Source organism: Castor canadensis, chromosome 2 (assembly GCF_047511655.1).
Source record: "Castor canadensis chromosome 2, mCasCan1.hap1v2, whole genome shotgun sequence".
Classification (NCBI taxonomy): Eukaryota; Metazoa; Chordata; class Mammalia; order Rodentia; family Castoridae; genus Castor; species Castor canadensis.
In genome coordinates, this window is record NC_133387.1 from 190,359,798 (window position 1) to 190,372,947 (window position 13,150).

Genomic DNA, 13,150 nt, shown 5'->3' on the forward strand with positions numbered 1-13,150 from the left:
AGCTATTACAGAGAAGCATGGTGTCTTTCAGATTACAGGAATATTATTTGTCCAAAGACAAGCAAAAGACTTGAAAAGTCTTGTTGAATGACTAACACATAACTGAAATGTTGGCATCATGTAACTGTGTTTATTCAGTGGTTTCAGGAAAGAAGACAATTTTTGCCCTAAGCTGGAGTTTGTCTTTGTAAAACTATTTTGAAGTAGTATTTAAGTTTTCCTTTAATTTTTCACTTACCTGGTTTTGCTTAAATTATAACTCTTCAAACTATAATTGGACAAAAATGGCTTGAGACACTATAACTTTGATTCCTCAGACTTTTGAGAAAAAGTTCATATTTAATCTACAGAATCTCATCTTAAATGAACTGTAGAGTTCTGGTGACCTAGGCTCTGGTTTTGAAGGGGTAGAGAATTTCAGTTGATGCTACAAGTTCATAATTGTAATTCAGAACCAGCTCTAGTGCCCTTCTCCACTGTGGCAGTGGTTGTATTCCAGCTGTGAGAGAGTTTGTTGGGATCTTATGAGTTATTATCTTTCAAGTGTAAGATTAAGATCCAATGATATTTTTCTTCAAGATGGATCATAGTGTATGTTCCACTGAGATTTAAAATAGCAGTTATTGCTATATAGTTTGAAATAACAGATTTTTCCCCTTTTAAATCTGACTTTTAAAGTGGGCAGAAGCAGCTAAAATTAGCTTGGAATTATGAAAAATGTCAATAGCTTTACCCCAAAAGAGGTAACTTTTGCAACGATACATCTGAATCACCACTATCTTATGATGGTGCATGTCTACTTGAAAATATAAAACAGAGGAGGAGTTTGAGTCAGTCCATCTTTCTTATTAACTACTCAAAAAAGAAAAAAACAGCATAGTGATAGTGACATGACTACAAAGAAATTCTAAAAATTGTCTTAGCATCTGAATTATAGTTGACTGGGGCTGTGTCACAGTCTCATTTTACTACACCCAGACCCATCAGTCATCTCAGCAGAACAGGGTCTCTCCAGGGAAGAGTAAAATATTGTAGACATGTTGTTTAGTTATTTACACATCATGTTTATTATTAATATGTAAGCTGTGGTAACTTAGTTAACTAACCACGGCTATGTGATTTTCTTCCTCACTGCTCTACTCAGTGAGGAGCCCAGTCGTCACCTAGAATGCTTTCTTCTCTGGAATCTGAGGGCCTTCTAAGGGGAATACTGGAAGGAAAACCCCATTATACCTTGATGCACATAGGCACCAGTATCAGTGGAATATAACGTTGTAGGATCACGGAGACTTTGTTTCCGTCACTTCTCTGTATCAAAGACATCAAACAGAACCTGGTGCATATGAATAAATACACATAGAATGGTTGAATGATTACCAGATTGTGGACTTCACAGAGACCTTTGTGGGCATTTCCTTGAACTAGCTATTTAAGTAAAAGTCGGAGTGGAGAACTTAGGATGGTGTACTTTCAGATCTTTGTTGTACTAGTTTGATAAAATGTATACAAACAGAAAATTCAGCCCAAATAGGTTGCCCTTTGTTTTATTTCCACCACAATCCTGACATTATCTCAAAGACTTGTTAGAAAAAAAAAATCAATGCATATGTTTCTGTGTGCAAGTGATTACAGAGCTCTGTTTACAAAAATGTTTTCTCATGAGAATAATGGCTTTAAATATTTGCTTTTTCATCTATGCAAGGATTTTCTGAGAAATATTCCAGGAAGTATTTTTTCATCAGATCTCTATGGTCACTGGGTCTGTGTAATGGATCAAGGAAATGATGAAGAGAAAATTAATACAATTCAAAGGTATTTATTCTATCTCAAAAATACTTTTAAAATCCTTACGTTTTATATGCTTGTTTATTACAGGTTTGCTGCTGGTTTTGTCCCTAATCTTCTTAATATGAAATATTTAAGTTGTATACATTCTGTATATTTTTATCTGATAGGAGCTGAAATCCACTGGCCCACTAGCTAATACTGAATCCTAATCTGTGAAATATTTAAGTAGACAACGTATATGTTTCATTCAGTGACAGAAGTCATGCAGAGAAAATTACCTGTTCCCTTCTCTCTAGGAAGTCTTATAGATAGGTAAATTGACAACTGCAATGCAGAATAATCAGTGTTATAAAAGACATCTGGAGGACGCTGTGGGAGCACAGCAGAGGCAGTTGACTACTTGAAAAGTGACATGGAAAGGGGGAGTTGCAAAGGTTCAGTATGATCCGAAAGAATGCAATGTCTGTACTCATCACAGGGAGATGGCTGTTAGAAGTCACTGTCCTTCATTCCAGGATATTTCCTGCATTGTAAGTGTGTATTAACAAAAAGCAATACTCCAGTTCTGTGAAACTCTTGAGTCTCAGTATCATTTGCTTGTGCTGAGTTACTTTTCTCCTAGAGCAGCTTTCAAATCAAATCTGTAAATTGCTATTGGTAGACATCTTTTATCAGTATAACATTGTACAATTGTTGAAGACATAGATATCAAAGGCCTTTAACAAAATAGTAAACTTTCCATTCTAGTTAGGTATAAAGTATTCAGAAATAGTCAGCATCCAATTCTATACTTTGTTTCTCATTGTCCAAAATATATCCTAGAAGGTATTTAGGGGATGCTTTTAAAAAATACAAAATGGTGATACTCATGCAAATAAACCTTTTTTTTAAGTCATTAATTAATGGAGGAGCCAGTCCGATGTTATAGTCTGTTCAAAGGAGATTTCAAAGCACCATAATTTAACAATGAAATCAGAAGTGTTGGCATGAAGCCAGGAACCAGTGGCTTACACCTGTAATCCTAGCTACTTGGGAGGCTAAGATGGGATCACAGGTCAAGGCCAACTCAGGCAAATAGTTTGTGAGACCCCATTTCCAAAATGACTGGAGGTATAACTCAACCAGTAGAGTCCCTGCTTTGCAAATGCAAAGCTGTAAGTTCAAATCACAGTCCCACCAAAAAAATTAAGAAATGCTGACATAAATTTAAACGTGGGTACAAAACTGCCTTCTTTTAGCAGGGCAGGGTTGCAGATCAATCAGTTGTCCTTCCACCAGGCAGAATGCTATAGATCAGTCTTAGGTATATTACTATCAGTTATCTACAACTTGAAAGCACATGCTAGATGCTTTATTTTGCACTGAATACACGCAACAATCTTTTGGTCTATTTCAGAATCTTTTATAACTTATCCCTATCAACTGTAGTCATTTTCAGTCCATTGTGTTCAAAAATAGGCCTCTGTTATGTGTTCAACATGGGTCAAATCATCTTATTTTCCTAAGGTTGCAGGTTCTTGTAGGAGAACAACCAATAGTCATGAATATCTAATATATATACGGGATATGTGTGTGTATGTTTTCTGGATGGAAGTAAAAATTCATTTTTGGTGAATTATCATTGAAAAATCTTTATCAAGCTGGGCACCAGTGGCTCATGCCTGTAATCCTAGCTGTTCAGGAAGCAGAGATCAGGAGGATCAAGGTTCAGAGTCAGCCTGGGAAAACAGTTTGAGAAACTCTGTCTCAAAAATATGTAACACAGAAAGGGGTGGTGGAGTGGCTCAAGGTGTAGACCCTGAGTCCAAGCCCCAGAACTGCAAAAACAAAAATCCTTATCAGTTATAAAATGGGAACAGTGGTGTATACTATGATAAGCTTTATACATAAAAGTGATACCATGAGACAGATTTGGAACAGATTTGACCTTGGAAGCTGGTACAGCAGAGCACAGGACCTGGGAGCCTTAATGGGTACTCACCAAGACAGGGCATCCCGTGTTGCTACTTGAAACAAAGTAACACTTTTTATCAGAAAGCTTTTTGTGGGTTTTGTTTGAGAATATTCTGAAATGTTACAGGATTTGCTAGTTTCAGAGAAATACCCCAGGCAACATTTTTATATGACATTTTATACATTCTTTTGCATTGTCATTGACTTATGAAGACAATGTACAAAGTGTTTATTTTCTTTCTGTAGGAGTAGTACTCATGAAAGTGTGTATAATACATGAGCTAAAACTTGTGTATCTGAACTGCTCTTGACTTGCAGGGTCCTGCATGCAAGGTCAGGGGTGTGTGTGTCTTTACACATTTTTTTGTTGATTGCCTTGCTAAAAGATTGCATTTTTTTATGTCTTCAGGCTATTGGACCAGCTTCCGAAAGCCAATGTTGTTTTCCTAAGGTATCTCTTTGGAATATTACACAATATTGAACAAGACTGTTCATCCAATCAGATGAATGCATTTAATTTAGCTGTGTGTATTGCTCCAAGCATTCTTTGGCCTCCTACTTCTTCTAGCCCAGAACTAGAAAATGAATTTACAAAAAAGGTAATGAAATTTTTTGGTTTTGTGCCCTGGGGGACTCAGTCCCCATTTTGAAACAAATTCATGGTATTCTGAAAGACAGTGTTTACTATTTTTATTAGGGTACATTAATGGGGAGGGGGTCATTTTTTTCTTTTATCATTTTCACATTTACTTACATGTGTATACATTATTTTGGCCACATCCACCACCACCACCCTACCCCCCCACTTCCGGCAGAACCTGTTCCACCCTCTTGTTCTCCAGTTTTGTTTGAAGAAAAATATATAATGTAAAAAGAGAAACATGGCATTTTGCTAGTTTGAGATGAAGATAGCTATATAGAGAGCGTCCTAGCTTCCTTGCACTTGTGTATTACATCCAGAATTGGTTCATCTCTACCAGACCCCTTCGCTACTTCCTGGTCCCCTTCCCATGGTGGCCTCTGCCAGTTTAAGATTACTTTATTTGCTCCTACACAGTGAGCACATCAACCACATTCAAGTTTTAGGTTCCCTTTCCTTTCCTTGTTCCTCCCGTGTGTATTCTCCCCTTAGCATGTGACCCGTGTCCAATAATATTACTGCATTTGTTTTAGGTCTATAATCCCACATATGAGGGAGAAGATGTGATTTTTTGGCCTTCTGAGCCTGGCTAACTTCACTTAAGATGATGTTCTCCAGTTCCATCCATTTTCCTGCGAATGACAAAATTTCATTCTTCTTTGTGGCTCAATAAAATTTCATTGTGTATAAACGTATTTTCTTAATCCATTCATTGGTAGTGGGGCATTTTGGCTGGTTCCATACTTGGCTGTTGTGAATAGTGCTACAATAAACATGGTGTGCCATACATTTGTAGTAACAAGAGTCACATTCCTTCAGGTAGATCCCTAGGAGTGGGATTGCTAGATCATATGGCAGATCTATGTTTAGTTTTTTAAGAAGCCTCCATATTGTTTTCCATAGTTGTTGTACTAGCCTACCTTCAGGAGGGGGTCATTGTGATAATTCTATAGATGTATATGTTCTTTGAACAAGGTCTCCCCTCTTATATTTCGTCAGTCCCTCCCCTTTTCAAACAGAATTTGGTGGTTTTCATTATGGTAACTTCTAAATAAATGTAATATACTTCAGACCTCTTAACCCTCCCTTTTCCCCTTCCAGCTAAAAAGACAATTTCTTAAATAGCTTAAGTACAACTCTATAAATTTGACTTTACTAACTGTAGAGTAGTGGAAGTAGTCTACTAGTCTACTCTGGTAGACTAGTGGAAGTTGATACCTTAGGGAGAAAAGTGATAGATAGCTCTTGATTTCTTTCTCTTTTCCTTTTAAGTAGGTTAAACTTTAGCTTTGAAGTTAAACAGCGTAGTTCAATTCTTAGCTCTACCACTTGCCACATGTACAACCTGGGGTGAAGTTAATTACAATGATTCAGTGTCCTTAGCTGAAAAAATAGAGGTGCTAATGATATAGTAGTTTTTGAAGTCACATCCCTACAGTACCTGGCTATTAATAAGGGGTTTAGAGATAGCAGTTCCCTTTGCTTCCAGTATTTCTCCTGCCCCTTGGCCTCAGCTACTGGGACAAAGAAACTAAAGATAGGTTTTAGTACATCTCAGTGGAAGCACAACACTTCTTAATAAACTCATCCCTTTTCTCCCCAAGAACATCTGGTTAGAAAGAATAAAAGGCAATGCACAGGTAGAGACTGGCCATGAAAAACACAAGCTTTCTTTCAAGCTGTCTCCCTCCTTCATAACACACCCATGGAGGAACCCACTTCCTAAACTTGTGTCAACCTGCCCTTTACAAACACACACACATAAAAGCGCCTTGAGTCTTTATTATTGATACCTTGTAAATTACACAAATTTTAAGGACAGAGCCATTGGTACAAAGTGTTAGCATTGGGTTGGTGGAGTGGTTCAGCAAGTCAGCATGAGTGCCTGCCTATCAAGTGTGAGGCCCTGAGTTCAAACCCCAATGCTGCCAAGAAATAGAGAGGGGGGAGTTAGCATTAAGCCAGTGCCACAAATAAATTTCTGTGCCCAAACTCCTCTTGAACATATCATAGTTTTAAAGGGAAACTATTATGTACTTTTATAAAGTATCACTTTAATTTTGTTCTTTTTTTAATACAGGTTTCCCTGCTTATACAATTTCTGATTGAAAATTCTTGTAGGATATTTGGAGAAGAAATCACTTCCCTTTTGGGAGAGGTTTCAGTGAACTGTGACACTGGAGAAAAGGCCTCAGGTATTGTGGGGAAGTGTGTTGGATAGATGTGTGACCATGCTGGGACTATGCCATCCTAGAGCCCACAGGAGCAGAGGTGAAGGGAACCTCTGATCTGGTTCAGTGGGGCTGTCGTTTCTTCCTTAGAAGGCTATAATAGATCAGAGTGTGTTAAGTATGTAAGATGAAGTTTTCAGTAGACTATGCTATGGTTTGAACCTTTCTGTATAATAGAACTGCCGTGGCTGATATTAGAGTAGAAGACCCAGAGGCAGTAGGGGTATTTTCTTCCTCTTCCTCCTAGTAGACCCCAAGACTCCTCAGAATGTTTGAAAACAACTAGCAGACATATAACCCCTAAAATATGAATCCCTATATACCCATTCCAATTATGACATCCTTCAATAATTACAATTGTGTTATGCTACTGAGCATCAATATCTTATCTATGAAATGTAAACAACAAATTCCAATTTTCTTGTTGTAAATATTAAATAATGAACTTAACTTTCAGAGAGCTTTAAATTGATTAGGTTAGAAATGGTTTCACCAAGACTAGAGTTAGGTATGTATAATCAGCAGTGGTACAATGCACGTTGGTAGCCAGTCTTAGTCACAGTCTAGGTATACCTGACGTTCATTCATTCATGTATTTTTATCACCTCTTGATCTCATGACATCTTCATTGTTTTGAGAAAAATCTTACCTAAGGAAAGCCCATTTCAATAGTAACTCAGATAAATTTAGCATACCCCAGCAGGTTTTTCTTCTGCAGTAACAGTTGGGAAGTCTCTGGAAGATTCTTTCCTTCTTTAGAGTAGAAATTTGAACATTCTACATGAAAAGAACATTGAACTATGTACAGTTTGTTTGAAGGCAACATGCACTGTATTTGTGGTAAGTAAAATGTTACTCATGTTTGATTTTCTTGACAGATGTGTCTTGCTTCCAAATGAATGACTCCTCCTATGACAGCTTGGAAAATGAGCTAAACGAGGATGTTGATGCTCCATGCAGTGACTTGGTAAAGAAACTTGTCCAGGGTAGCAGAAGCATGGACTCTGTCTTAACCCTTAGTGACTATGACCTCGACCAGCCTGAGGTGGAAGGCCTTTTAACCCTGAACGATTTTGACTTAGAGCACACTAAAGATGAAGTCATTCAAATGAAGCAGCCTGTTGAGTCCAAGCTGTTGAAGGTTTCACTGGGGGAGCATGCCAGGGCCCCATCGGGCTCGTGTACACCCACCTACCTGTCCACAGGTGCAGCAGATGCTCCAAGACACCTGCGGCAACACCGGCGCTGTTCAGAGCCCACCATCCACTATCTAGATTCAAAGCTTTCCCATCTCAGGGAGTTTTACCAGAAAAAGATTCGCAAGTCCAGCTGTGATGCAGTCCTTTCTCAAAAGGATGAAGACTATCTGAAGCAGAATCAACCCCTCAAGGAAGGGGATAAGACATGTTTTAAACCAAGTTTGGTCACAGGCACTGCTATCAGCAGGAAAAATGCCACTAATCAAAACATTAAAAAGAAAACCTTGTCTGGTAACAGGGGAAATCATGTGAAACTTTTTACCGAGTCCAAGCCAGTGACCATTTCTGTGGCCTCTTTTAGTCCTGTGTCCTCCCAGGGTCATTCCAGGAGCCAGCCCTTTGATGCAGATACATCTGGATACTCCCCGCCACACACAGTAGATGCCCTCAAGAGTTCAGTGACACATCGGCGCTGTTCAGAGCCCAACATAGATGGCCAGAAGTGCAAACTGTCCTATCTCAGGGGGATTTATTCAAAGAAGCAACATAAAACCAGCTGTGAAGGTGGTCTCCTGCATGGAGAGGAGGATTATCTCAAACGGCATAAATCTTTGCAAATTGAGGGGCAAAAGCTTATTAATCAGAGTTTGGTCATGGGGATCGAGGTGGGCAAGGGCAGTGCCACAAACCAAAGCACTGAGAAGGTTTTACCTCCAAGACTTAACCTTTGCCCAAGGACTAGCTACTCTAGCTTATCCTCCCCAGGCACCTCCCCTTCTGGCTCATCAGTGAGCTCCCAGGACAGTGCTTTTTCTCAGATTTCTGAACACTCTGTGTTCACACCCACTGAAACTTCCTCTCCAATAGATTGCACTTTTCAGACTCAAAGAAAACAGGAAGAGCTTTCTTTGGACTTTGACAGTTCCAGCCTCATTTCTGCAATGCCTGGTCCTTCCACAGGGCAGGCCCGCAGCCATCTGGCTTATATGAGAAAGGACACTGTAGAGTGGTATTCACACAGGCACTGTGTAACTCTTCACCCCAGCACATGGTTGAGAAATGGTTTGGCCAGTTTGAAAAACTGGTCCCTCAAAAAGAAAGCAAAACCAGCCAGACCAGAAGAAAAGAAAATAGGACCTTCAGAATTCCCCCCACCTGCTTCTGGCATTCCAGAAGCCAGCTTACTGCAACAGAGACAGAAAGACACACCCCTAAGAGCAGCTGAAGAACTTGGAGCTGTACAGACAGCCCAACGGTGCAGTTTTTATCCCTACCAGGACTCAGAAGAATGCTGTAGTTCTCTTTTCAGCCTGGTGGAAAGCAAACCCAACGAGGGAGAAGAGGGCGCAGGGCAGTGCATTTCTGATCCTCTGCCCTGGGGAAGAACCTCATCCTGCTCTGTGACTGGGGGTGATGTGGCCAGCCCAAACACAGGCCCTACAGTGGTTTGTGATGATGGGGACAGACATTTAACCAAAGACAATTAACACAGTAAGTCTAATATCTATAAGAACTGAATAACATAAAGTCAACAATTGTTACACGACCCCCTTTTGTAAGATACCTGGGATAATCATTACTCGTATTTAAGACAAAAGAATTCTGTATTGAGATTACTTGGCAAAAAGTTTATGCTAAAATATTTCATCACGTAATATTTTGGAGACTGTTCCTTCCTGAGACTTTCAGAGATACAATCAAATGGCTAGAGAAGGCATCTGCTATGGAAGAAGTCTGTCTATGTTAACACTCTATGACACTGTCCTAAGAACACCAGGATGTCATAAATGAAGAATCAGGGACTACTGGGTGGGGAGAGCAGTACAGAAAAACCCTCTACCTAGCATGGAATGTTTTTAATAAGTAGGCAAGAAATGACCACTAACGAAAGCATTAGGAAGAAGCTTGCACAGTTAGAGAAAGTCACATAAAGCTTTTCCCTGAATCCAAGTGAAGGGCCATTTCTCAGGCATCTTCTAGTCCCATGTCTTCACGAGACCATTCTCTGAACGAGCCCCATTGATGGAGTGAGAGTGGGGAGAACTAGAGTGATTCAAGAAGCCATGACATCATTTTTAATTGGTTGTATTGGTTGATTGGATTTGCAGAGGCTCCAAGAAACAGCTCCAAGTAGAAGGAAGGAAAAGTTTGCTCATTTCAATGCCAACTTTTTCCTATTTAAAAAGCGACCCTCTGGCTGCATTTACTATCTTAGTGTAGAGAAAGGAGGATTTGTAAGTAACTCTCCCCAGCTAGGAGGCAAGGCTGCAGGGAAACTTGTCAGCAGAATGCTGTGTTGGTAGCAATATTGCTGTAATTTCTCAGTTTCTACAGTGCCGTTTCTGTGGTGTCTTCTAGTCATATGTCCTCGCAGGATCATCCCAAGAACCAATCCTTTGATACCACTGGATCCTTCCCACCACAGCCACTGACTCTTAAACCTTCCTTTCTCTCATCCTGATAGGCTTGGAATAGATGAGTTTATAGGTTGACACAATATAAGGAATCACAGAATGCCAAACAAAGTGACAGACAGGCCTTCTCAAATAGTGACAGTCTGGGTTTTCTTTCAGAAGTTTTTCCATCTTGATGTCCCAAATGACTCATGGTTTATAAATAATTTAGACCCCTTAAGTTTTAGATCCATAACCTTTGTCCTTTCTCTTACCTTAAAAGAATCTCCCCTCACCCAAATTATCAGGCCTTGCCAACCAAAATGGAGGGATAGCATGAGAACTAGATGTGCCTCTTCATTTTAACTGCTCATCTATAAGAAGTTGTCAAGAGCCCAAGTGAATCTCTTTAGTCTACTATCAAAAGAACTCTTCTCCCACACACTGGTTACTCAAAATTATTTTTCTCATGAGTCAGGAAACTGTCACACCAGCTGTTCTCCCCTTCCCCTCAAGAGTGCATGTTCGGTTTTAGGATTTAAAAAAATGTTTTCTCTAAGATGTTATTTGTTTTTAGTTATAGGTTCTACCTACCTCTCTGGGACGTGGCCCTGTATGTCCTAATCATTGTAACGATTTTTTACAACTGTGTCCAAAGAGCTCCTTCATTACACTGGCCATCTGAGTCTGATGTGAAGTCATTTTTGCCTCATAATCAACCACTCCCATGTTCAGATTGCTGAGCGTCCATGTGCATTTTTCGTGGTATAGCACGTGAAGTCAGCAGGGACTCCCCTTACCCTTAGGGCATACTACTGTCAGAACTGCAAGATGTGAATGATGCTCTTATGGCTTGGAGTATTTTACTGAAAGAAATTACTTCTCTACTTACCAAAATTGTTTGGACCCTTTCTCTTTCATATTGGCAGGAAGAAAAATGATCCACCCAGTTTTAAGCATATTAAAAACTAGTCGCTAAGGTTCTCTAACAACCATTTCCCACTCTGTGTTCCCTTAGATACTCCTATGACAATGTGAATAGTATGTTAATATTGCTGTAAAGTATTGTATGATTTGAAGACAGACTACATGTCATTTTATTATACTCTATTAAGCTATAATATATTGGACTGATCCTTTATCAAAAAATGCTTTGAGTTTGTATATCTTGACAAATTTTATTACCATATGTTATGTAACAAATGTGTATTTTTGTACTTGCAGAAACTGCTGCTAACTTTTAAAGTTGTTTTGGTTTTCAAGGCACTGATAATGGATATATATGAAGTCCATGCTGTTGTCAAATAAAATGCCATTCTGCAGAGTTAACAGTCCCACAGAGCATCATTGACTTTGGAGACTTGTTTTAGTCAATGAGCCCCATCTCACGCTGCACTGAACATTTCATAAAGTATAAGTTACAGAACTGGAGCTTTTACTTATAAGTCAGTCTCTCCAGAAAGAATGGGGTTCTTTTCCTTTCATATTTTTTAAGTCTTATCTACCAAAAGTTATGTGTTAGACACAGTCTTCATTTATCAGAAATTGTGTTTTCATTGTGCTCTTGAAATGAGATATAGTTTATGTTCTTATATAAAAGAAACCATAAGCTCAGTCTGATTGTATGAGAGTTTGGACTTGTCTGACTCAAGTACCTGGCAGACTTTAGACACCAGTGTTTTTTTGGGTCATATGAATTTGCAAACATGACTGGTTTCTCATGACTGCTGTATCTTTGCCTCTTGAAGTTCTTCAGGTCTCCTTTGTATAAATTTAAATATTTCAAAGAGATTCAGAAAATGTACTGCTTAGTCTAGAAAATAATTATTTGTTCTAACTAGGTATTGAGGATCCTAGTTAGATTCTAGGATCCTTTCACAAATGTTATGACTTGTATTTGGGCAATGAATAAATACACTGATGTTTTAATTTCTTCCTACATTTTACAGAAACAAAGATAATTTTGCTTTTAATAATCTAACGTTTTTAGTAAATTAAGAAGCTATCTCCCTTATGGTTTTCCATTTTTTTCATGTCATAACATTGAATCAAAAGCAGCTACTGTACCCTTGACCTAACAGCATACTTTTTCTGTTGAAAAAGGTTATAAGAATTTTATGTATCTTGATCCAAATTCTGCTAGTAATCGTTTTAACTTCTAGCTTCCTACTGGGTCATGTTAATGACTTGAAAGGATGTTTTTGTAAACTGCCTATTTTAGTACAAAGAATAATTCATTACCAAGACATTCCTGGTACATAAGTTTTATTGGCTAAATAAAGTTGGGTAAAATGTTCACTTTCTTTAAATTCTTTAAATTTTCTTAATTCTGGCTATGAGGACTTCTCATAAGCTAAGTTTTCTGCTGAAAGGAAGAGTACTCTGGAACTCTGATTCCGACTCTGCGTTGGAGCCACCTTCATGTCACGTTCAGTTCCTTCTTATTCTTTTTAATACAGTAAACAAGCTTCATTCATCTGTGTATAATGTCACTTGTTATGATAGCTCTGGGGTGTAGTTTGTTTTGAATCCCAAAGAAATACACATCTTTGATGGTATTAGATACTGTTCATTAGGGTTTTGTTGTTGTTGTTCTTATTCTTTTTGAGGTAGTTCAAAGTGTTTCCCTAGCAGACTTTCCATTTGTCAAACTTAAGTACATATGTTTTCTGAAATTTAATTTTACATGGTAGTATAAGATGCAGGTTTTATAGACATTACAATTTAAATACTAAATCATCTATATTTTTTATTTTAGATTCCATTAGTTTGGAATTCAGTTTAAAACTACTCTTTGCAGCCTCTTGATCTTCCATGAGAAATGAATAAATGGACTAAAGGCTTCTAAGATCATTCCTACTCTGAGCAAATAAAATGGGTACTTCTCTGCCAGATCACAGGAGTTGAGTTTTTTTTTAGTACATAAAATTTTTAGTTAAAAGATGC

General features: G+C 38.5%; 1 protein-coding gene across 5 annotated transcripts in view; it reads left to right on the forward strand.

Moving 5' to 3' along the window:
* The window catches only part of Arhgap20 (Rho GTPase activating protein 20), an 89,835-nt gene extending 77,155 nt beyond the window's left edge, over window positions 1-12,680 (forward strand). For all 5 annotated transcript variants that reach the window (XM_020172038.2, XM_074066759.1, XM_020172037.2 and 2 more), the window contains 4 exons: window positions 1,703-1,812; window positions 4,151-4,340; window positions 6,462-6,576; window positions 7,491-12,680. In XM_020172038.2, the coding sequence (XP_020027627.1) occupies window positions 1,703-1,812; window positions 4,151-4,340; window positions 6,462-6,576; window positions 7,491-9,298 (2,223 nt within the window). In that variant the 3' untranslated portion in view covers window positions 9,299-12,680. The remainder of the gene's footprint in view (window positions 1-1,702; window positions 1,813-4,150; window positions 4,341-6,461; window positions 6,577-7,490) is intronic.
* Window positions 12,681-13,150: the final 470 nt, after the last annotated feature.